We start from the raw sequence: 25800 nt of genomic DNA, 5'->3' as shown, positions 1-25800 counted from the left end.
TGCTGCCCTGTACTTTTTTACTCAGGAGACTGGCAGCCATTTCCAAGGGAGGCTTGTGTATGCCTTTGAGCTTAAGCATTTTGCATTCATTTCACTTGAAATTAGTGCTGAAGAAATTTCTTTGGGATTAAAGCTTCCAAATCCTCAGAAGAGGAGGTGAAACACAATGTGAGTCATGGGATACGCAGGACTGCTAGCAAAACCCAGCCCCGACCTTGCTGATAAGCCTGGCAGCCTTGGAACTCAGTTTTGTCCAAAGGTGGTGCTTGTTGTTTAAGTGTTTATTTTTTTTTTCTTTTATTTTATCCTCAGCTCAGTGTTTATTTTTTCCTTGTCTTTTATCCTCATGTCCAGCTGCTGTGGACATGAGGCTCCCGGGTCTTTCCACACCAGATGCTGAGACTGCTTTTCAATGGCCTGGCTCTGGGGCTAGTGGGGATTCTTTTATGCACAGGCAGAGTTGCACTCCTTCCATTAGCACTTCTTTATTTTCCTTATAACATATTTAATAGCAATCATCAGGTAAAGAAAAATGGCGATACATCAGACTGAGCCCAGCACAACTAGATGGTGCCCGGCTACCACCATGGCCTGCTCTGACAGGGATCACAATACAGGGAGGGTCCCAGACAGACCTGGAGAAAAATGTAGAACAAAATTCTAACTCACAAAAAGAGACCAGGCTTACTGGTCTGACAGAGACTGGAGAAACCCCAAGAGTATGGCCCCCAGACACCCCAGTACTGAAGTCCCTCCTGAGATTCACCCTTTAGCCAAAGATTAGACAGGCCCATAAAACAAAATAAGACTAAAGAGGCACACCATCCCAGGGGAAAGGATAAGACCGCAGGAGGGGATAGGAAAGCTGGTAACGGGGAACCCAAGGTCGAGAAGGGGAGAGTGTGGACATGTTGTGGGGTTGGCAACCAGTGTCACAAAACAATACGTTTATTGTTTAATGAGAAACTAATTTGCTCTGTAAACCTTCATCTCAAGCACAATTAAAAAAAAAACTACCTACAACATAAAAAATTTAAATAATTAGTTAAGAAAAATAGCAAAAATCTTCCTTGTGGTAAGATTTTCTCTCTCAGAACATAATAGCCCCCTTAAGGAATGCGGGCCGTGGGATTGTGTGGTCCTGATGAAAACTGCTCTGTGGTAAAGTTAGTCTTGTGAAATCAACTGTTTTTCAGTGCTTTGAAGAGAGCAGATGCCATCTCGTCTATTGGCACATCAGGACTGACGGACATGAAAAAGTTGGCCAAATGGGCAGCCGAGTCCAAGCTCGACCCAAATGACCCCAACAACGCCCCTTTGATGCAGTTGATTTCGGTAATGTGGCGTGAGTCCTATGCACAGGCCATTTCTAGACTTCAGCTGATACCAATCTACACACATTTCTCTTACGCTCTCCTCTGGAACAGTGTTTAAGAACATGCGTTCTGGGTTGAATGACAGGCTTTACTTTCAGTTATCAGCCACTTACCTGGCTGTCTGACAGGAGCCCCTGAGCCACCCTCACTGTGCTGTCATGAGGAAATGAGCGGATGCATGTAAAGACTTAGCTGGGCACACAGTAGGTGTGCAGTAGATAGAAGCTCTTGTTATTGTTGTTATTCTTACCTCTGACCTCTATAAAACGCCTGAGAGATAGGTTTTCTTTTCTCCAATCTATTGACAGTAAACTGAGTTCAGAAATACAGAGAAACTTGCTCAAGGTCACACAGCTAGGAAGGACTCAGATCCAAGTTGCTCTGATTTCAGAATGTGTGTTCTTTCCTCGTTAAAGTACCGATAAACCAAATCAAACCATCGCTGTCAAGTCGCCTCCAACTCACAGCGACCCTATGGGACAGAGTAGAACTGCTCCATAGGGATTCCAAGGCTGTAAATCTTCACAGAAGCAGACTGCCATATCTTTCTCCCGCAGTGTAGCAGCTGAGCACTTAACCACTGTGCCACCAGGGGCATTTTAACAAATGTTTTCTTCTTGTTTGATGATTAATGACCATTTAAGTTTCATTTCTGTACTAGTCAGATAAATGGTTTTTTTCTACCATAACATTCAAAGTCCTTTCTTTGGTGAATTTATAAGTAAAATGGACCGTTAGTAAATGGTTTTTCTTGGTATCAAATACAATAGGTTTTACTGCCAGGTTCAAGTTCCATAAAAACATAATAAACAAGTAGATGATCAGACAGTGACCATAGCAACACATTCTTATGATCATGTTTGTAAGTATGAGTTCATCAGTAGAATAATTATAACCAGTATGAAAATTTTGTTTTCTAGTCTTTCTAAGTCCCCAAAACAAGCTTTGGTTTCTTCTGACTTTTGTCTTTCTAAGCTTTCCTTCCCACATGTGACTTCTTAATATGGATAACAGAAATATGAGAAACAATAGGCCATATTACCTAAAAATAAAAAACCAAACCTGTTGCCATCGAGTCGATTCCGACTCATAGAGACCCTGTAGGACAGAGTAGAACTGCCCCATAGAGTTTCCAAGGAGCACCTGGTGGATTCAAACTGACAACCTTTTGGTTAGCAGCCATAGCCCTTAACCACTATGGCACCAGAGTTCCCATTTTACCTAAGGTGTAGCCTTTTCCATGTCAAGCTTTCAAATCACCTTTCAGCTACTATCTTTTAATCAGGAGTCCCTGAGTGGCACAAACAATTAATATACTTGGCTGCTAAATGAAAGGTTGGTGGTTATTTTTTTGAAAAATGATTTGTGGTACTTTTTCATTTAACTACTAAATGAATATAATAAGGAGCCATGGTGGCACAATAGTTAAATGATCAGCTGCTAACTGAAAGGTTGGCGATTCGAACCCACCCAGCGGCTCTATAGGAGAAGGACCTAACAATCTGTTTCCATAAAGATTATAGCCTAGAAAACCCTATGGGGCAGTTCTACTCTGTCACACAGGGTCACTATGAGTCGGAGTCAGCTCAACAGCACCCTATAACAACAAATGAATGTAATATTATCTGCCTCATTACTATTGTACGTTTACTGTATTGTGTCTTTGTATGAAATCTGGGATGTGTCAAGTGTCTCAGTCAAAAACTGTTAACTTTCTGTTCACAGAAGTCCGGTGCCACACTTCTTTGGGTGAAGGCTGCCTGTCGTCTAGGTTTGCATTTCCTGTTTTTTATAGGTTGCTACCAGCGGTGAATCCTATGTCCCTGATTTCTTTCGACTGGAACAGCTGCAACAGGAATTTAACTTTGTTTCAGATGAGGAGTTAAATAGATCCAAACGATTTAGACTTCTTCATCTTAGAAGTCAAGCGGTACCAGAGTTCCGAAATTATAAGCAAATTCCAGCATATGACCGTGAAATTATGGAAAAAGTATTCCAGGTAGGAAAATGCCTCCAAGGGATTAATAAAATAATAAAAATGTTATATATGTGTGTGTGTGTGGTGTATATATATATATTTATATTGTAGTAAGTGTACAATAATGTGTGTGATGTAATGTGGCACATATATTGTAACATTCTCAGTAGTAGTGTTGATTTTTCTCTTATAGAACTTTTATACATAATCTTTCTTTTATTTTTCTTGAAGAATTCAGTGTTTGAGCAATATCTTTGATTCAATATAATGACATATAAACTAAGAAAAATTAGAATCGTAGGGTTGGAAAATATCTTAACTGCTAGTATGGCTAGTTATCCTGCCTTCACCAGGAACTCTGTTCCGTTTTAATCGGTATTTACTAAGCACCGTGTACAAGGACCAGTGCTAAGCACCACAGGGGAAGCCAGATGGTAGGATCTGAACAGCCTCGGGGTGGGTGGGGCAGGAAGGAAGTGGGGGACAGGGCTCGGCACCGTAAACAAGGGCCACAGGAGAACAAAGGCTTGGAGGAGGACTGATCATGGCAGGTGTGGGGCAGAGGGGCGTTGCAGGCGCAATGGGCAATGAGCCTGTACAGGTGGGGCAGGCCAGTGAAAGCCAGACAGGCTCGTTTGTGTTTGATGAGGTACATGGAGAGCCATTTGAAAGTAATTGTCTTAGTTATCTAGTGCTGCTATAACAGGAATACTACAACTCAGTGGCTTTAACAAACAGAAATTTATTTTCTTACAGTTTAGAAGGCTAGAAGTCCGAATTCAGGTCGCCGGCTCTAGGGAAACGCTCTCTCTTTGTCACCTCTGGGGGAAGGTTCTCCTCTCTTCAGCTTGTTTCCTGGTTCCTTGGAGATCTCCATGTGACTTGGCATTTATCTTCTCCAATCTTTGCTTGTTTAATCTCTTTTATATCTCAAAAGAGATCGACTCAAGACACACCCTACACTAATGCTGCCTCATGAATATATCAAGGATAGCGCATTCCCAAATGGGATTATAACCACAGGCAGAGAGGTTAGGATTGACAACATATATTTTGGGGGGACACAATTCAATCCATAACAGTAATGTTGTTGCTGTTAGCTGCCATCGAGACAATTCTGACCCATGGCAACCCCACGTGTGCAGAGTAGACTAACTGTTCCATAAGGTTTTCAAGGCTGTGACCTTCCAGAAGCAGATTGCCAGGACTGTCTTCCAAGGAGCCTCTGGGTGGGTTTGAACAGCCAACCCTTCAGTTAGTAGTCAAGTGCTTAACTGTTTGTGCTATCCAAGAACTCCTAGAAAGTAATACTAGTATGATTTTTCATGTAGAAACTATTCTTGAAGTAAATTTTTGGTTACTTGATTCTTCTTTGTGTTAGTTGGGACTCATGATTGTGAGTGGTAAAAACCCAATATGAATACCCTAGGCATGAAGGGGAATTTATTGAATGATGAAATCCCAATATAGGGTTAAATATCTAAAGAACGTGAATGGCGAGAATGCATCTGTGCCTCAAGCATGCCTGGTTTCAGGGCCTTGACAGAAGGACCCTTCCTGCACCCTGCCTGGACTGCCCTTGGCGTGTTGGCTTCATTCTCCCCCATTGCAGACAGGGTTTCTCTGCCTGGTCACATGGTCACTGACATCATCCAGTGTTCACATCCAGTAGCTTCAGCCAGTGGAGGGAGATGTTTCTTCTTGTCCCAAGTTCAAAAATCTTAGGGGCAGCTCTGGGTCACCCAGCCTGGGTTAGTTGCCATTCCTGGGCATTCAAGTGTGACCAGAGAGAAGGCTGCAAGGAGAATATGGCAGTCACCTGGGGTCCACGCGGAGTTTTAGTCACAGAAAAAGGGGTGAAGTACAGAGGTCTGAGCAGACAAAGCCAAAAGTATCCACTACTCTCCTCTGAACAGGTGAGCCAAGTGATAGCAGGAGCTTTTTACTGTTTGCAATTGCTTTACCTAAAATAGAAAAGGCAAAATTTAAGCAGGGGCTTAGTCTAGGTTGCTTCGATGAGCTAATCATCTTAAATTATCACTGCACTCTTGTTACCTTCTGTGTCCTTTGTTTCTTCCCGCGGGAGCATGTTAACCTGCCACTGCTGTATTGAATGCTCTCCCAGTAACATGGCAGTGTGATCCATTGATTCAGAATCCTGGTCACTGCCTCAAAGATCAGTTCTGAACCAAGAGTTAGGAGGAAGGTGGAAGAAACATTTAAAACCATAACTGATGACTTAAACCATGTGTGATAAATAATTCTCTAATCTCAAGAGGGGCATCAGAGAGTACTCTAAAAAAATCATATAATTATTACTTTTCTTTTCATTTTAGGACTATGAGAAACGGTTACGAGACAGAAAGGTAATTGAAACCAAGGATCACATAGACACCCATAGAGCTGTAGTAGCCAAGTACCTCCAGCAGGTAGGAAAAATCATTTAAAACATTCTTCATAGAGGAAACATAGCCTGCACTCTAAGACGGGGGTTTCCTTATTCTTACAAGTATCTATGTGTCAAGTACCATGAATTGCGCCCCCAAAAATGTGTGTCAACTTGGTTAGGCCACGATTCCCAGTGTGGTTGTCCTTCATTTTGTAATTATAATTTTATCTTAAAGAGGGTTGGGGTGGGATTGTAACACCCTTACTAAGGTCACATCCCTGATCCAATGCAAAGGGAGTTTACCTGGGGTGTGGCCTGTACCACCTTTTATAGTAAAGAGAGGCAAGCAGAGAGGGAGGACCTCATACCACCAAGAAAGCAGTGCCGGGAGTAAACCGTGTCCTTTTGGACCTGGGGTCCCTGCTCACAGAAGCTCCTAGTCCAGGGGAAGATTGGCAATAAGGACCTTCTTCCAGAGCCAACAGAAAGAGAAAGCCTTCCCCAGGAGCTGGCACCCTGAATTTGGACTTCTAGCCTACTAGACTGTGAGAGAATGAACTTCCGTTTCTTAAAGCCATCCACTTGTGGCATTTCTGTTACAGCAGCACTAGATGACTAAGACACTATGTCATCTTATAAAAGTTGTTCAACCTCTACTTATTTTCTAATAAATAAAGGAAAAAAAGACGCTGTTGCCATCAAGTTGATTCTGACTCATAGTGACCCTATGGGACAGAGTAGAACTGCCCTATAGGGTTTCCAAGGAACAACTGGTAGATTCAAACTGCCAACCTTTTGGTTAGCAGCCGAGCTCTTACCCACTGTGCCACCACAGCTTCCTTCTCATAAATACACGTCTGTCAGTTTGTCATACTGTGGGGCCTTGCGTGTTACTGTGATGCTGGAAGCTATGTCACTGGTATTCAAATACCAGACAGGTTTCAGCTCAGCTTCCAGGCTAAGACAGACTAGGAAGAAGGATCCGGAGGTCTTTTAGCCAGTGGAAACCTCATGAATAGCAGTGGAACGTTGTCTGATATAATGCTGGAAGATGAGTCCCTCAGGTTGAAAGACACTCAAAAGACAACTGGGGAAGAGCTGCCTCCTCAAAGTAGAGTAGACCTTAATGACACAGATGGAGTCAAGCTTTCAGGACCTTCATCTGCTGGTTTGGCACTACTCAAAATGAGAAGAAACAACTGGAAACATCCATTAATAATCAGAACCTAGAATGTATGAAGTATGAATCTAGGAAAATTGGAAATTGTCAAAAATGAAATGGAACACATAAACATCAATGATATCCTAGGCATTAGTGAGCTGAAATGGACTGGTATTGGCCATTTTGAATCGAACAGTCATATGGTCTACTATGCCAGGAATGACAACTTGAAGAGGAATGGCATTGCATTCATCATCAAAAAGAACATTTCAAGATCTATCCTCAAGTACAACTCTGTCTGTGATAGGATAATATCCATACACCTACAAGAAAGACCAGTTAATATGACTGTTCTTCACATTTATGCACCAACTACTAAGGCCAAACATGAAGAAGTTGAAGACTTTTACCAACTTCTGCAGTCTAAAATTGACCAAATATGCAATCAGGATGCATTGATAATTACTGGTGATTGGAATGTGAAAGTTGGAAATGAAGAAGGATCGGTAGTTGCAAAATATAACCTTGGTAATAGAAACCATGCCAGAGATCGAATGATAGAATTTTGCAAGACCAACAACTTCTTCATTGCAAATACCTTTTTTTTACCAATATAAGTAGTGACTATACACGTGGACCTCACCAGATGGATTACATAGGAATCAAATCAACTGTATATCTGTGGAACAAGACAATGGAAAAGCTCAATATTATCGGTCAGAACAAGGCCAGGGGCTGACATAAGAACAGACCATCAATTGCTCATATGCATGTTCAAGTTGAAACCGAAGGAAATTACAGCAATTCCACAAGAGCCAAAGTACAACCTTGATTATATATCCTACCTGAATTTAGAGACCATCTCAAGAATAGATTTGATGCATTAAACACTAATGCCTGAAGACCAGATGAGTTAAGGAATGATATCAAGTACATCATTCATGAAGAAAGCAAGAGGTCATTAAAAAGACAGGAAAGAAAGAAAAGACCAAAATGGATGTAAGAAGAGACTCTGAAGCTTGCTCTTGGATGCCGAGTAAGCTAAAGCGAAAGGAAGAAACGATGAAAAGAGCTAACAGAAGATTTCAAAGGGTGGCTCTAGAAGACAAATAAAATATTATAATTACATGTGTAAGGACTTGGAGATAGAAAACCAAAAGGGAAGAATACACTCAGCATTTCTCAAGCTGAAAGAACTGAAGAAAAAAATTCAAGACTCGAGATGCAATACTAAAGGATTCTACAGGAAAAATGTTAAATGACACAGGAAGCTTCAAAAGAAGATAGAAGGAATACACAGAGTCACTATACCAAAAAGAATTTGTCAGCGTTCAACCATTTCAGGAGGTAGCACATGATCAGGAACTGATGGTACTGAAGGAAGAGGTCTAAGCTGCACTGAAGGTATTAGTGAAAACCAAGGCGCCAGGAACTGACAGAATACCAACTGAGACGTTTCAACAAATGGCTGCAGCATTGGAGATGCTCACTTGTCTATGCCAAGAAATTTGAAAGACAGCTACCTGGCTGACCCACTACGAGAGATCCCTATTTATGCCTATTCCCCAAAAAAGTGATAAAACTGAATGTGGAAATTATCTAACAATATCATTAATATCACATGCAAGTAAAATTTTGTTGAAGATCATTCAAAAGCGAGCGCAGCAGTACATTGACAGGGAACAGCCAGAAATTCAGGCCAGATTCAGAAGAGGACTTGGAACCAGGGATATCATTGCTGATGTCAGATGGATCCTGGCTAAAAGCAGAGAATACCAGAAAGAAGTTTACCTATGTTTTATTGACTATGCAAAGGCATTTGACTGTGTGGATCATAACAAATCACGGATAACACTGGAAAGAATGGCAATTCCAAAACACTTAGTTGTGCTCATGAGGAACCTGTATGTAGATCAAGAGGCAGTCGTTCGAACAGAACAAGGGGATGCTGTCTGGTTTAAAGTCAAGAAAGGTGTGCATCAGGGTTGTATTCTTTCACCATACCTATTCAATCTGTATGCTGAGCAAATAGTCCAAGAAGCTGGACTACATGAAGAAGAATGGGCATTAGGACTGGAGGAAGACTCATTAATAACCTGCGTTATACAGATGATACAGCCTTGTTTGCTGAAAGTGAAGAGGACTTGAAGCATTTACTGATGAAGATCAAAAACCACAGCCTTCAGTTTGGATTGCACCTCAACATAAAGAAAACAAAAATCCTCACAACTGGACCAATAAGCAGCATCATGATAAATGGAGAAAAGATTGAAGTTGTCAAGGATTTCATTTTACCTGGATCCACAATCAACAGCCATGGAAGCAGCAGTCAAGAAATCAAAAGACGCATTGCATTGGGCAAATCTGTTGCAAAAGACCTCTTTAAAGTGTGAAAAAGCAAAGACATCACCTTGAAGACTAAGGGGCGGCTGACCCAAGCCATGGTGCTTTCAATTGCCTCCTATGCATGTGAAAGCTGGACGATGAATAAAGAAGACTAAAGAAGAACTGATGCCTTTGAATTGTAGTGTTGGTGAAGAATACCGAATATACCATGGACAGCCAACAGAGTGAACAAATCTGTTTTGGAAGAAGTACAACCAGAATGCTCCTTAGAAGCAAGGAGACTACGTCTCACATACTTTGGGCATGTCATCAGGAGGGATCAGTCCCTGGAGAAGGACGTCATGCTTGGTAAAGTACAGGGTCAGCAAAAAAGAGGAAGACCCTCAACAAGATGGATTGACACAGTGGCTATAACAATGGGCTCAAGCATAACAATTGTGAGGATGAAGCAGGACTGGGCAATGTTTCCTTATGTTGTACATAGGGCCTGTATGAGTTGGAACCGACTTGAGGACACCTATCAACAACAACAATTGATTAAACTCTATCTTCACCTTTTGAACATATGAAACCACTAGAATATGTCCCAGATTATTATTAGTGGTTATCTTATTTGGGGTAAGACTATAAAGATTCCTACTTCTAAGTCATGCCTTTTCTAATATTTGAATGTTTGCATCACAGTACCTCTGTAATGAGAAAAAAAAAAAAAGATGTTTTTAAACCACATGCTACTGGCATTTCTGCACTAGAAAACTAAAATTAAAATTGAAATATTCTTTTGTTTTTCTTTCCTTTTTTTCTTTTCTTCCTTCATTTAACCTTCATTTAATAAACTAAACTTGTGAGCTATGCTACAATGGTTACAGTACATTTTTCCCATCAGTTGATTTACCCTGTAGCTTGTGTACAAAACACCAACTGATGACCTTTAAAGAATAATTAGGAAGTGGGTCAGTCTGAATAGGGAAAGAACTTGACAGTTAGCTCTAGAGTTTGTGTGCTTTTTTACTGGTCCTGTTATTTCCTAGTTGTTCATTCTTTCATGCAGCAAAATTCTGTTACCCTTTCCAGGCCCTGAGAGAATAACAGTAAATAAAACAGAAAAGTCTCTGCCTTTAGGGAGCTTAGAGTCTGGTAAGGAGTGCTAAAGAAGTGGTCGCTTCCCATAGGAGATGGTAGTGCTCTGGAGAAAATTAAAGCTGGGTAAAGGGATGGGGGCACGTTAGGAAAAGAACCTGAAGAAGTTTAGGGAGTAAACCATGAAGTTTATGTAAACAATATTTTAAGTAAAACTGATTTCTTTCCCCAGGTTAGAGAATCCGTGGTCCATCGTTTCCAAATTGCAAAACACCACTTTCTTCTTTCTGATTTGATAGTAGAAGAGGAAGTTCCCAATATCAGGTAAAAACAATCAAAATCCCTTATTAAAAATTGTTATTTTTATTGTGTCATATGCAAGGTAAGGAGCCCTGGTGGTGCAATGGTTAAGCACTCGGCTGCAAACCGAAAGGTCAGTGGTTCGAACCCTCCAGCGGGTCTGTGGGAGACAAGAGCTGGTGATCTGCTCCTGTAAAGATTGCAGTCTAGGAAGCCCTATGGGGCAGTTGTACCCTGCCTTATAGAGTCCTTATGAATCACAATTGGCTTGATGGCATGCAACAGCATAGGAAAGATGCTATATAAGATTTTTCTAATTGTATGGTATGCATTTGGGCCCAGAATAATTCTGGTGACCTGGTAAAAACCTGGTTAACATCTCACAGGTACATTAGTTGAGTGATTTCTATTAGAACAACTCATCCTAGATCTGATCCCATCACATTGCAGAAGAACTCATTTCGCCTGTCACTGCTTCCAAATAAACATCACTGGCCTCTGCCATTTTCTCATTCCAATCAAGCTGTTTCCCAGTATAAATTCGGCAGCATTTCCCCTTGCACATACCCCTTCCTCCTTTCATAAAGTCCCAGTGCCAGACATTCCCTTGCTGTCCCATCACATGGCAGTGGAGGTGGCTGATGAGCTAGCTCACTGAGATTCTGGGGTTGGAGGAGGAGGCCTGGCCCCAGCACCATAGCTGGGGAGAAGAGAACTAGTGTGTGTGTGTTTGGTGAAGGGAACTGGATATTTACATAGAAGTAGAGAATTGACTGTATTTGCTTGATTGACTCTCTATTTATTAGAATAATCCTTAAATTGTGTCAACCAGGGGTGGATGCATAAAAAATGAAAGGCCATTTCCTAAATCGGTAGTCTCACGCTGTCCATAAGGTCCCTGGGTGGCAAAAACAGCGCTATTAATATAAACATTAACATAAAGGTTGGCCATTAGAACCCACCCAGAGCTATGGAAGAAAGGCCTGGTGCCCTTCTTCCAAAAAAAAAAAAAGAAAACCCTATGGAGCAGTTCTATTCTCTAACACTCAGGGTCGCCATGAGTAAGAGTCGATTCCATAGCAACGAGTTTGGTTTGGGGCTTTTTTGGTGCTGTCCATTAACTTCATGACCTTTTCTGTGATTAAATCTTGTGGTCTCCTAGAAAGATTATTTCCCACGTATGTATTTCCTCTCCCTTGAAACACTGTCAAGTTGGGAGGGAGGCAAACAACTGCTTATCCGTAGCAGCCCCTTTCTCTGGCTTTGCCTCTACCCACGCACCGAAGTTAGGCTGCACCCACGTAAATTCCTGCAAACCCTCCTCTTTATTCCAGGGCCAGAGTTCAATTATTGAATGTTATTTTCAAGTCATGAAAATTACATTTAGAATAGATGATGAGTTTTCATGCTGTTTTTCCTTTTCTTTTTTTTCCCCCCTGCTTTACTTTCTGCATTAAGTTCTGAAGGCTCAGGGTATGTTCTTTCTTCTTTTAATTTTGTTTTTGTTCTTGGCTTAAAACTACGATGTCTCTGTATTCAAAGGGTCCCAGCCAATGTGATGCTCCCATGCAGACTGCCATGGCGGGGTGGGTGGCCAAGTCTCATGGGAGGAGCCATCCAGGGTGAGGGAGGAAGTATTGATAAAGGGAAGGGATTTGTCACGCTACCACCTCTGGCAAAGGTGTCCCTCTGAGATTCCCAAGTCTGGGTTAGGGTAGGTAGCCTGGCAGAGTGATTATGGAACATGGGCTTTGAAGTTAGAGTGACTGAATTTGAACCCCAGCTCCCCTTCCTACTGTTAGGAGCCTCCAGCAAATCATGTCACCCTTCAGAGCCTCCAGTTTCTTCATGTGAAAACTGGTGTTAATATTATATTTATATGGATTATAAACATATGGAAAACACCTAGCACGCTGCTTGGCACACAGAAGGTGCTTGTAAATGGTAGCGACTCTTGTGCTTTGTGGAACAGAAGACCCTGGAGAACGAATGGGATCACCGCTCTGGAAAGCCCTGGGGATTCCTCAAGGGAGCCATCAGGGCCGCTGAGGCAGAAGGTGCAGGACCATCATCCCCTCAGCTAATTGCGCTCCGTGGGAGAGCGGCGCAGTCAAAGGGGCCGCTCAGCCAGTGCCGAGCCTCAGCAGGGAGGCAGGTGCAGCTCCTTCTTCTGGGTGAATGGCTGGTGTCGCAGCCCGAGGCCAGCTCTGCACAGCTGGTTGTGTTCTGTGGCCCTGTGGCACAGGCATTAATGTCGTCTTCCAGATACGTCACTTCTGTGTCTCTGTTTAGTCTCTGGGTCAGAATTGAATTATTTGCTCCATGGGCCTTTCGCCCGTGATGAACTGACTGTCTCTTTCATCTTCCAGGAAGTGTCTATTGAATGTCAGCTCAGTGAAAGTAGAGAGACTGAGAGAAGGTCCCTCCTGCTCCTCCTCCCCCCTGCCCTGCCCTATCTCCTCCTCTTCCTCCAGCATAATCGTCAGCATCATAATCGTTGTCATCATCCTAATAATAGCTGCCACTCTAGGGCATCTACTGAGTGTTAGGCCAGTGCCAGGGCGCTTTGCACGCACCTCCCCATTTAATCCTCCACAACCGCATGAGGGCATACCATGATGTAGGTATTAGGGTCCCCATTTTACAGGTAATGAAACAGAGAGGTGAGGTGAAATAATTTGCCCAGTGTCAAAGAGCGGAGCCAGGAGTCACACCCGGTTTTGTCTGACTCCAGAGAGAAGGAGGCATATCCCAGGAGCTGCCCAAGGAGCTCTCATGTGAATGCAACACACTAAATAAGTGTTGGAGGGACTCAGAATGGGGGGCACTCCTCCCAGCTGATGTGGCTAGGCTTTGGGGAAGAGGGGGAGATAGTGGCCCTGAAGGATGGGTAAACTACAACTAACTGAGCAGATAAGGAGGAAGGTGATGGGAAGCATTCCTTGTTTCAGGGACTGACACGAAAAAAGTCCAAGGGTGGGAGAGAGCACGTGGCGCGTTTCAGGGACCAGCAGATGAATAAGGCAGACAGCGAGGCAGCAAGTGCAGGAAGGGGCCGGAAGGTGGCTTTTCTTCCCCGATAAAGTAACAGTTCAAATAAACTGCAATGATCCATGCAATGGGCTTTCCCCAATCTCGGGAGAATTTCTAGATTATTTCCACCCTCCTTAAAAGGACAAAGAGCGTTTTAGGGGCCTGAGCGTGACCTGGGGGTAGAGTTTGGGAAGTCATTTCACAGATCTTCAGGCCTTTCTTTTCCTTCGAGTCTAAACCCTGTTCTGTAATCATTAGCGTTTTGGGCCTAAGCCTTTTCAAGCTGGCAGAACAAAAGCGACCATTGAGGCCAAGGAGAAAAGGACGGAAGAAGGTGACAGCCCAAAACCTGTCTGATGGAGACATAAAGCTGCTGGTGAACATCATCCGGGCCTATGATATCCCCGTGAGGAAGCCAACAGCAAGGTGAGCACCCTCTGAGCAGCCCCGGGAGGCAGTGTGCAGGACCCTCACCAAGTCCATTATTCTTTGTAGCATGTTCACTCTTTGTTGTTAACATAGTTATGTCATTCTGAGGGGCAGGAGGTTCTTGCTGAAGGTCAGTCATGGTCAAGGCCCCATTGGTTGCAAGACACAGAACCAACTCAATCAAATTAAGGCTAAAGGGAGGATTTATTGAGACTGTCTCATAAAACCCAAGGACAAGAACTACAGCTGAACTTTATGAGAGACTGCAGGAGTTAAGATGACTTGTCTGAGGTCACACTGTTTCTCTCATTTGCTCCCCTCTCTGGGTTTGCTTCAGTTTTCCTCACGTGACCCAAGTGGTATGTCCAGCCAGGGTCCCACCAGCCAAGCGTCATCTTCTCAGGAGAAATCTGAAGGCCCTAACTTTGGTCATTAGGTGTTTATCTGTGATGTAATCACCTGTGACCAGAGAGACAGGGTCACAAGGACCAGCCCTGAAGGTAGGGACCTGTTCCCAGAGAAGTGGTTATGAGGTGTTAGTCCTAGCTTCTGAAACGTATGTACTATGAGCATAAAAATGTGGCTTCCCTTTCATCTGTTCAGAAAAATGAGTTATGACTACCATAGTTCACTATACTGGGGACAATGGGGGACCCTTGACCTCAGCTAAGACAGATCTGAGCTTCTAATTCCCTCAGAGAACACAGATGGAAGGACCAAGAAATGAAACTCCTTTTGCTGTCGTCTTTGCCAGTGTAATGGGGGAAACAATCATTTATTGCACGTTCACATATTCCATGCACTATGCTAAGCACTTTCACATCTGTTATTTCATTTATCTTTCACTGCCATTACTATCTCCATATTACAAAGGGAAAAACAGAAGTAAAGAGAGTGTAAGTGACTTGCCCAAGGTCTTTCAGTGCTGTCTGATGTCACAGAAGAGCATGCTGTAGCCTTTGGCGTCTTCTCACCTCCCTAGGTTCTTCCCCTTTAACTTATTTCTCCCTCTTCTCACCCTATTATTTTGCCCTATTTTTCTTTACTGACCAATTCTTTCACCCATTACAAAAATCTGGTCATCACCATCTATTCCCCAGTGCTTTTCTGTTTGTGAATGTCCGTTTAAGCCTTTGGATCTCTGCATGGCATTGCTTTCACTCTGATTGTATCAGGGCTCAACTGTGGGGTGAAAAGCTGTTTTCTAAAAGAATATGTAGGTGTTTCTTTACTTTTGGTCTCTATAGAATATATTTAAGCATTAAACCTCTTTACTCAAATAATTATTGTTGTCAATTGCCGTCAAGACAGTTCTGACTGACAGCAACCCCATGTGTGCAGAGTAGAACTGCTCCATTAGGGTTTGCAAGGCTGTGACCTTTCAGAAGCAGGTCACCAGGCCTTTCTTTTGAGGCACCTCTGAGTGGATTCGAACCACCAGCATTTCAGCTAGCAGTCCAGTGCTTATCGGTTTGGGCCACAATTACAAGGAAGCATAGTTGATTCTATGTTTTACACGTATTAATGTAGACTCATCTGAGCTCTTCCATTAAGTCTGCCCAAATCTGCACCCTCCAAACCTGCATCCTACCAAATAAGATTTACAACCGCCCTTTCTACACTCCGCTAGTCCATCTCATCCCTCTACTCTAACGTGTCTCCCACTGTATTGCTACTATTTGTTTACCCATCAGCCTTCCAGTCTAGTCTGAGCAGAAGTGTTGTCTGATTCATCTTTGCAGCTTCAGGTTGTCACACAAGGCTTAAAATAAAGTAGGTACTTAACAAATATTTGTATAATAATGTAATTGATGGTTTTCCAAAGAAAAAGGGGTTTTCTCTGAAAACTGTTATGTTAAATGCCCCACTTATATTGTCTCATAGCCTGCCTAAAATGCTTAGCCGTAAAAGGGTGAGACAGTCTGGTAGAAAAGGACACCTTGTACTTTGTCCAGTAATGAATGTAAAATACTTGGCTAACCATAACATTCAGTACCAATATGCAAGTGTTCGGATGAGGGGAGAAGGTGTCTGGAAGAGGCTCTGGAGATGACCTTCATTTGTGTCTTTAAGAATAACAGCTCATTAGGGGATATTGATGGAGCCATGGTGGTGCAAAGGTTAAGAGCTTGGCTGCTAACCAAAAGAGCCACAGTTCGAATCTATCAGCTGCTCCTTAGAAACCATACGGGCCAGTTCTACTCTGTCCTATGGAGTCATTACGAGTTGTAATTGACTTGACAGCAATGAGTTGAGTTTTGGGTTTAGTGGACACCGACTTTATTCTAATGGTGTGGAATGATTTGGAAAGGATAACGAAAATGGTTGCACAACTTGAAGAATGTAATCAATGGTATTGAATTACACATGTAGAAATTGTTGAGCTGGCATATGTTTTGTTATGTAATTTTCACCATAACTGTATAAGAAAGAAAGAAAGAATAGCAGCTCAGAAGGGAGAAGAGTGAAAACCCACTGAACTCAACACCCAGCTAGGAATCCCTGAACCTCCCTTTCCCAGCAAGCTTGCCGGGCACAGAGGGAAATCCCTTGCTTAGGATATGGAGCTCAGTGTCTCCAGAGAGTTCAGGCTCAAAGAAAATACAATGGGAGTGGTCTCTTTCCATCCATTGCAAAGAAGAATGAAGAAAACCAAAGACTTAAGGAAACGATTAGTCCAAAGGACTAATGGGCCACATAAACTATGGCCTCCACTAGCCTGAGACTAGAAGAATTAGATGGTGCCCAGCTACCACTACTGACTTCAGACTGGGGCCACAATAATAGGTCATGGACAGAGTGGGAGAGAAATGTAGAACAAAATTCAAACTCATAAATAAGACCAGACTTACTGGTCTGATAGAGACTGGTAGAGCCCCCAAGGCAATGACCGTTAGACACTCTTCAAGCTTGGAACTGAAATCAGTCCTAGAGATCACAGTATAGCCATATAACAGACAGGCCTATAAAAGGAACAATAATACTGGTGAGGAACAATCAACCATACGAGACCTAAAGGGCAGCATTTACCCAAAAGCTAAGTTCAGAAGGACAGTAGGGAAAGGAAAGCTGGGTGAATGGACACAGGGAGCCCAGGGAGGAAGGGGGGACAGTGTTGGCCATTCAGCATTTGCAACCAAGGTCACAGAACAAGCTGTGTATAAATTGTTGAATGAGAAAGTAATTTGCTCTGTGAAATTTACCTAAACAACAATAAAATGTTCAAAAAATACAGTGGGAGAGGACTCGAGCTGGGTGGAGACAGGGTAGGCTGGTCCGGAAGCAGAGGATTCTGCTACTTGAGAGGGCTGGGCTCTCATTTATGGTGGGAAAGATGGGTTCCTACTCAGGGAGCCCCCAGAAAAGGAAGCTAGAGAAGGGAATGTCCTCCTCTGTTCTCAGCCAAACAAGCAGGGCTGGGGATAGATGTTGGGGAGGCCTTAGTAATCACTAGCTAGCTAGAGAGGACCATCCTAAAAGCCTTCTGCGTCAACAAGTGTAGGGAGAATGTCTATCATCACAGCCACTGGAGACCGTGTATCCTTGAGGGAAACCATCTTCATAGTAAATAACTGGACTTTCCCTGTCATTTATTTTCTTTCACTTTCCTCCTAGCAAATTCCAGCAGCCATCGAGGTCTTCAAGGACTGTCAGTGAAAAGCATGCCGCTTCCCCAACCACCCACAGCCCAGCCCACGGAGCGGACTACCCCTTGAGCCAGGTGAAATACCCAAATGCTGAATTTCAGCTTTGAATCTTACCCCTTTTGCTTTTAAGAATTGCCTATAAACTTCACAGTCTGTTTTCTGCTTCTTTTTCCTTGGAAATATGCTATTTAGTAAACATATTCTACCTGCTAAGAGCATAACTATTCAACTAATTGTTACGGGCTCTTACGATCAGCTCTTGATTTTAAGGTTTTAGTGCGTCCTTTTGTAGAAGTTTCTTTTCAACGAACTATTTGCCACACGACGACGGCTGAAGGACCTAACCCCAGCTGGAATGAAGAACTTGAACTTCCATTTAGGTAGGCATATTTCCGTCTTTAAAGAGCTATAGGCTGTTCTGGAGAAATGTGACAGACACAGAGGCTCAGAGAGAAGCAGCAAAGGTGAAAGGCTTTATAGCTAGTGACCTGGCACAAGGAACAGGTGTCCTGACGCCAAGCCCCATTTTCCTCTTGTACCACGGTTGGCCGCATTCAAGAAGAAAAATGGGAAAATGTCCAAACTTTAAAACTCAGGTTCATTGTTGGGACCAGGGCAGATTAACCAGTAAGCATGGTATGCTCTGGCTTACAGTAAGCCAGGACTTTCTTCCAAGGCACATCTGGGTGGACTCGAACTGCCAACTTTTCAGTTAGCAGCCGAGTGCATTAACTGTTTGTGCCACTCAGGGACTCCTTATATATTTAAAAGACTTTTCTTATTTCAGAACTTGAAGAGACACTGGAAATTATCTAGTCCAACCCTCTATTTTTACAGACAGGAAACTAAAACCCAAAGAGGGATGGTGACTTGCTCAATGCCACATAGCAAATTAGAGACAAAGCAAGAATTAGAACTAGGTAAGGCAGAAGAGGGAGGTGATACCGTTATAACACACGGTGCAAATGTTCACAGAAACAGATGCAGTAGCCAGCCTGCAGCCATGCCGTGGGCGGCGTTGTTGGGCCAGTCATGGCCGGCACAGAGTCGGTTGTATGACAGGAGAGGAACTGCACCCCTGTATTTGTTTATTTACATATGGGGAAGGGGGTGGAAGACAGAGACCATTTGACCAGCCATATAACAACAGGAGGTTTCTAACTGGGAAATGGGTCTTGCTGGAGAAGCACCTTCCGGAGCCCAGTTGTCAGGGAAGTCCATATTCCAACACCAGGGTCAGCTGGAGACCCTGTAGCCTGTCCACCAAGCCAGCTCCGTCCTGGCAAGCTGGCTCCTTGCAAAGCTTACCAAGAGGGGATATGAGAGCTACCAGGACATGCCAGCAGACAGAGGGTTTGTCTGCCTTCATGGGGCCTCCAGTCAGTGCACTTTCCATTTGAGTCTTAGGCATTAAATTAAATTCTTGAAATGAAAGCACTGATTTTAATCCTCACATCTATGCTCATATTTTGGCATTTTTCAAATTTCAGTCTTTGAGTGCCCATACTTTGTATTTTGTCATTTTCATGGTAACCCAGTTGTGTTATTTTACAGAGCCCCTAATGGAGATTATAGCACGGCCAGTTTGCAGTCAGTGAAAGATGACGTGTTCATTAACATTTTTGATGAGGTGCTATATGATGTCTTAGAGGTAAGTTTTGAGGAAGACATCTCTACTCATTTTCATGTCCTCTATGCACCCATGATATAAAAAAAAAAAAAAAAATTTTTTTTTTTTTTTATGCACCCATGATATAGGGGCCCTGGTGGTGCAGTGGTTAGCTGTTTGGCTGCAAACCAAAAGGTCAGCAGTTCGAATCACCTGCTGCTCCTTGGAAACCCTATGGGACAGTTCTACCCTGTCCTATAGGGTCGCTGTGAGTCGGAATCAACTTAATAGCAGTGGATTTCGTTTGGTTTTGGACCCATGATAAAAATCCCAAACACATGTTCTATCTTCCTTGTACATGAAATGTTTGAAACGTGCCACGTGTCAGAATCGACTCCACGGCACTGGGATGTATACACAGGAAAAGGGGAGAAGAGAACTAGCTGTTTGATTTTTAACTGCATTATCTGCTATGTATTAGGGATTGTATGAGGTGCTTTACAGACATTGTCTTATTTATTTCTGTAACAACCCTCTAATGTAGATTGTTAAACCTCCAATTTATTGATGAGGAAACTGAGGTTCAGAGAGGTTAAGTGACTCTCCTAGAGTTAAAAAGCTATTAAGTGATTGAGCTAGAATTTTTGAAATTAGGTCTGTCTAACCTAAGTTCATATGGTTTTGGCTAAAATCCTGCTGCTTCCTTGCTGCTGAAATAATGAAATGAGTGTCTGGAGCCCTTATACAGTTATTACTCCCCACCCTCCTTTAGGATGACCGTGAAAGAGGAAGTGGAATCCATACCCGTATTGAGAGACACTGGTTGGGATGTGTGAAAATTCCATTTAGCACGATATATTTCCAAGCACGGGTAAGCACCTGAAGTCAGAATTCCCTGAGAATAGAGAGGTCCTCTATCCATTTTTCCTTCTTTGTTAGTGGGACTATACCCTCAACACTGAGAGAATGTACATGTAAAAGCCTTAGAAAGACAAACAAAACATTATATAAAGCCGTTGGTCTTCACTCATATTTCCATGACATAAAACACCTATCTTCCTTGTGGCAGTGAATGTCTGACTACTCCAATTTGAGAATATTTTTATTGTTGTAAAAATATTGATAACACAACATTTTCCAATTCAACTTTTTTTTAAACATTTGATTTGAAGTGAAGGTGAAACAAAGTGGAAACTTGTCAAAATGACAATATAGTGGAGTAGATAGAGGCCTGAGAGTAACTCGAACAAGACAAGACAGTTGACGACTCATTTAATCAAGTGCATTCTATTGATATTTTTTATGAGTTCTTGTTATTTAAAACATGACAAATGGTTAGTAGAGATGTGCTCAACAAAGCCGCCCTTCTTCGGAGTCCACGGTTTCCTTGAAGGGGCTCTGTTGAGTTACCAACCCATGAATGACTTCGTGTCTCTAATCTGGGACAGTTAAAGATTCTGAAATTGCTTTCACATCCCAGTATTGAGTCCATGGCAACAGGAAGAACCACAAGAGCGTAGCTAATCTCACACAGCTACACCGGGAACTGCTCAATGATGACCACATGGAGCAAATACTGCCTGGACCACAGAGTCTCAAGCAAGACCAAGACTACCTGGGTTTAAAACTCAAGTGATAGAGACTTGGACTGGTTGGAATTCAAGGATCAAATGGACTTGCAATCCTTACTAGGCAAAAGGGATAGTCTAGGTGACGCTGCAATAAGCTTGCCAAAAGAATTTACATTTCCCACTTTGAATAGATTGAAATGAAAAACATTTCAAAGAGTATACCTACTTGAAAATCAAAATGCTTATGATATTTAGAATTGCTGAATTTCACATTTGAAAGAGTACTCAGAGATAATTATTCCAAACCTTTTCTTGATAAATGAATCTCCTTTACTCTGTCCTGGTAATGCCAGTGCTCTGCTTGAGTGTCCCTGCTTTCTGTCTTCCAGTAGTCATACCATAAAGTTCTCCCCTGAACTCTGTACTTCCCTGTAGCTTCCATTCTTAGGTGCTGGTTCACTCACTAGAGCTAAACAAAACATTATATAACTTAACAAGTAGGATCCTTATTCAGTAATAATAATAGTAATAACTACATTTTTGACACTACTTATATGAATGCTATAATTAACGTCATTACAAATGGCATTAATTACATTCACAATGTTGTGTGCCCATTACCACTATCTATTTTCAAAACCCCAAACAGAAAGTACCCTTAAAGCAATAATTCCCCATTCTCCCCAAATTTTGGTAACCACTAATCTACTTTTGGAGCCCTGGTGGTGCAGTGGTTAAGAGCTCGGATGCTAACCAAAAGGTCAGCAGTTCGAATCCACCAGCCACTCCTTGGAAACCCTATGGGGCAGTTCTGCTCTGTCCTATAAGGTTGACTATGACTCAGAATCGACTGGATGGCAACAGGTTTGTTTTTTTTGTAATCTACTTTTGTCTATGCATTTGCCTACTCTAGACATTTCATTTAAATGGAGTCATACAGCATTTGTCCTTTTATCTGATTTATTTCACTTAGCATGTTTTCAGAGTTCATCCATGTTGTAGCATGTATCAGAATTTCATTTCTCTTTATGGCTGAATTAATATTCCATTGTATGTATATACCACATTTTATCTATTCATTTACTGATGGACACTTGAGTCATTTCCACATTTTGACTATTGTTGAATACTGCTGCAATGAACATTATTAAAAAAAAAACAACCAAACCCGTTGCTGTCAATTCTGACTCAAAGCGACCCTATAGGATAGAGTAGAACTGCTTCATAGGGTTTCCAAGGAGCAGCTGGTGGATTCAAACTCCTGACCTTTTGGTTAGCATCCAAACTCTTAACCACTGTGCCACCAGTGCTCCAGACAATGAATATGAGTGTACAATTATATTTTTTGAGTTCCTGCTTTCAGTTCTGTTGGTTATATATATGTGTGTGTGTGTGTGTGTGTGTGTGTGTGTGTAGAATTGCTGGCTCATATGGTAATTGCTGGCTCATATGGTGGGTTATGGTAATTCTATGTTTAACTTTTTGGGAAACCACCAAACTGTCTGCCACAGTGGCTGTACCATTTTATATTCCTACCAGCAATGCATGAGGGTTCTAATGTCTTCATAGCCTCACTAACACTTGTTATTATTATTTTTAATAATAGCCATACTAGTGGATGTAAAGTGGTATCTCATTATGGTTTTGATTGCATTTCCTTAATGTTAATGATGTTAAGCATCTTTTCATAAGCTTATTGACCATTTGTATATCTTCTTTGGAGAAATGCCTATTCAAGTTTTCCACCCATTTTTTTTTAAGTTGAGTTGTTTGTCTTTTTGTTGTTCAGTTGTAGGCATTCTTCATATATTCTGGATATTAAATTCTTACCACTATATGTTTCCAAATATTTTCTCCCATTCTGTAGGTTGTCTTTTTACTTTCTTGATAATGTCCTTTGAGGCACAAAGGTTTTTAATTTTGATGACATCCAATTTATCTATATTTTCTTTTGTTGCTGGTGTTTTGGTGTCGTTTACTGCTGAGATATGAGTGCCACTAAAGGCTGAAATGAAATTGAGTGCTGTTCAAATCCATGAATTTTCAAATTCCAGCCCTGAATAGTTAGTAGTACTGAGCAGTCTTCGAAAAACTTACTCTTGCTTGCAATATACAAGACTGAAAAGTTCTGCCTTTTTGAATCTCTATATTAGCTAGTACATTTTATAGAAGTGGCTTGTAATCCACCCAGCCCACATTCTTGGTTTGAACCCACCAGTAGGTACGCAGGAGAAAAGACCTGGCCATCTGCTCCCATAAAGATTACGGCCTAGGAAATGCTATGGGACTGTTCTACTCTGTCACATAGGGTCACTATGAGTTGGCATTGACTTGATGGCACACAACAACAGTGTATACAAAATACTGCTATGTGTCTGAGAAGAGTAATGCTAAAAGATTCTGTTCACAGAAAGCAGTTATCTAAAAGAGTATGAACGATATGCACAGAAGTATAAAATCTGGCAGGATACATTAATGTGACAAATGAAAGAAAAATTACACGTGAAGGTGGTGGAGAAAACAAAACAATTCATGAAGAAGATAGCATTTGACCTGAGCCTTAAAAGATGATTAAAATCCTGACAAGTAGGTATGGGAAGCTAGGGCATTCCAGAAAAAGGGAATGGCTGCTAGCTAACATTTATTGAGCACTTAACCATAGGTCAGGCATTTTTCTTAGTGTCTTACATCTATTCTCTCATTCCTTACTCATAATAACTCTACAGATTAGGTACTATTACTGTCTCCTTTTTACAGATGAGGAAGCTGAGGCACTTGGAGTTTAAACCAAGATTTGAACCCAGGCAACCTAGGGCCAGTATCAACTTACTTAACCAGTCCACTTTTCTGCTAAAAAAGGAAAGGAGGCAGGGAAATACAGAGCCCTTTCTGGCAAGACTTTAGGGAGTCAAGGCTAGAAAGAGGAGGTGGGCCATGAATGCCAGTCTGAGCAGGGTTTTTTTTCTAAAATTCAATAGGGAATTGATGCTGCCCTTGAACCTCTGTTGGAAAATCACCAGCATATTTACCAAGTCACATTTCCTTCACAGATTGATGGAACGTTTAAAATAGACATTCCTCCTGTTCTTCTGGGCTACAGTAAGGAACGAAACATTATCGAGCGGGGTTTTGATCCTGTCCGAAGCCTAAGTGAAGGCTCCTACATCACCCTGTTCATTACCATTGAGCCTCAGCTGGTTCCTGGAGAGTCAGTTCGGGAAAAGGTAATTCTGCTTGTAATCTGGAAACGCATGACTGTTGCTGAAACATGGAACATGCCTGCTAGGCTATGTTTTTACAAACTTGGCCTGCACTGCACAAGCAGAGATTGTCTCGCTTCAGTGTTCGGGTAATCCTCTTTCTGTTCAGACAGAATGACGGTGAACGCACAACTGTGTGGATTTGTACTTCTATTGACCCCGTAATTAGGTCAATCAGCAGCATAAATGCTTAGGCAAAGCAAGACAATGTAAACATGCCCTGCTTTTAGAAGATTTTTCTCAGTGTAAAGAAAATAAGATATGACAAACTAAAAAAGCAGGTTGCCCTCGTATCTTGATATTCATTGGCAAGCATGCTGAAATACATTTCCAGGTCTGACCTCACGTCGCTGGCTGTGCTATGAAATGAATCAATTCATAGAATCACAAGGCTAGATGACTGTCAGGGGTCACCTAAATTCATTTCAACACCTTTGGGCAGAAGCAAATACATGCACTTGTACTCTAACTGTGCGACGGTTAAGTGCTACGGCTGCTGACCAAAAGGTCAGCAGTTCGAATCCAATAGTCGCTCTTTGGAAGCCCTATGGGGCAGTTCTACTCTGTCCTCTAGGGTCACTATGAGTCGGAATCAACTCGAAGGCAACGGGTTTGGTTTTTTGGTTTTTAGTCTAACTTTAAATAGTGCTATAAAAAAGTTTCCAGAATTTCCATTTGTTACTGTTTCCCAAACTTCATCCAAACCAAAAACCAAACCAATTGCTGTGGAGTTGATTCCAACTCATAGCGACCCTATACGACAGAGTAGAACTGCCCCATAGGGTTTCGGACACCCAATCTCCATACTTGAGAAATAATTTCTTCCTGTAACATACTTGTGCAGCATTATTGCATACTGCCCTCATTGGCTTTGGGAGAAGATATTGACCATGACCTCTTATTCATATATAAACTACAGCACCCGACATGCATTGAGCTCTTACTCCATTCTCAGCCCTGTGTTGAATATTTGACACAAGTTCTCACCCCTTCAAGAGAACACCTGTCTTGTGAAGTGGGTCTCTAACTTACAGATGAGGACGATGAGGCTCAACTTACCCGGGGCCACTCAGGCGGGAAATGGTGGAACTAACGATAAAACACAGCACTGTCCGGCTCTAAATCTTACACATTCAACAGTGTTTACTGAGCATCTTCAATGTAATTCAATTTAGTTTTCTAGGTTCTGGAGATACAGCAGTTAAAAATCCCTGCCCTCGTGGAGCTTACATTTATGTGTAAGCTCAGGTTAACTACAAAGCTATACCGCATAGATTGTTATGGCCACTCTTTAGTTTATTCAGTGTAATTAAGACTCAGATGGAAATCAAAAAAATATATATATTTGTAGCACACTCCTATGTTTCTTTTCTGAGTTTTAAGAATTACAATTTGGTTCAAAAAGAAAAAAATGCTATCCCTGCTTCCCATCTGCAAGGCATTTACAGAAGGACTCGAAGGATTATTGCAAAAACAAATTTACTGAAATTTGAATTAATTTTACAAGCTAGACTTTGTCAGTAAAATAAGCTGTGGCTCTGAGGAGGCATATTAGAATAAATGTAGTTCAACACATTTTTAGAAAGGGAAATATATATTCTGAATGTTTTTCTTTGTGTG

General features: G+C 42.0%; 1 protein-coding gene across 7 annotated transcripts in view; it reads left to right on the top strand.

The window, feature by feature from the left end:
* Positions 1-25800, top strand: part of CC2D2A (coiled-coil and C2 domain containing 2A) — a 442728-nt gene that overhangs the window by 385972 nt on the left and 30956 nt on the right. For 6 of the 7 annotated variants that reach the window (XM_049886470.1, XM_049886471.1, XM_049886472.1 and 3 more), the window contains 10 exons: positions 1197-1335; positions 3172-3375; positions 5691-5783; positions 10564-10655; positions 13923-14090; positions 17709-17814; positions 18011-18120; positions 19295-19391; positions 20122-20220; positions 23971-24144. In XM_049886470.1, the coding sequence (XP_049742427.1) occupies positions 1197-1335; positions 3172-3375; positions 5691-5783; positions 10564-10655; positions 13923-14090; positions 17709-17814; positions 18011-18120; positions 19295-19391; positions 20122-20220; positions 23971-24144 (1282 nt within the window). Of the gene's footprint in view, positions 1-1196; positions 1336-3101; positions 3148-3171; positions 3376-5690; positions 5784-10563; positions 10656-13922; positions 14091-17708; positions 17815-18010; positions 18121-19294; positions 19392-20121; positions 20221-23970; positions 24145-25800 lie in introns of all 7 variants that reach the window. The other variant, XM_049886473.1, reaches the window with a different exon arrangement.

The sequence above is a fragment of the Elephas maximus genome, chromosome 5 (assembly GCF_024166365.1).
Source record: "Elephas maximus indicus isolate mEleMax1 chromosome 5, mEleMax1 primary haplotype, whole genome shotgun sequence".
Taxonomy (NCBI): Eukaryota; Metazoa; Chordata; class Mammalia; order Proboscidea; family Elephantidae; genus Elephas; species Elephas maximus.
The sequence above is the reverse complement of the archived record's forward strand: the minus strand, read 5'-3'. Positions and strand labels throughout refer to the sequence as shown.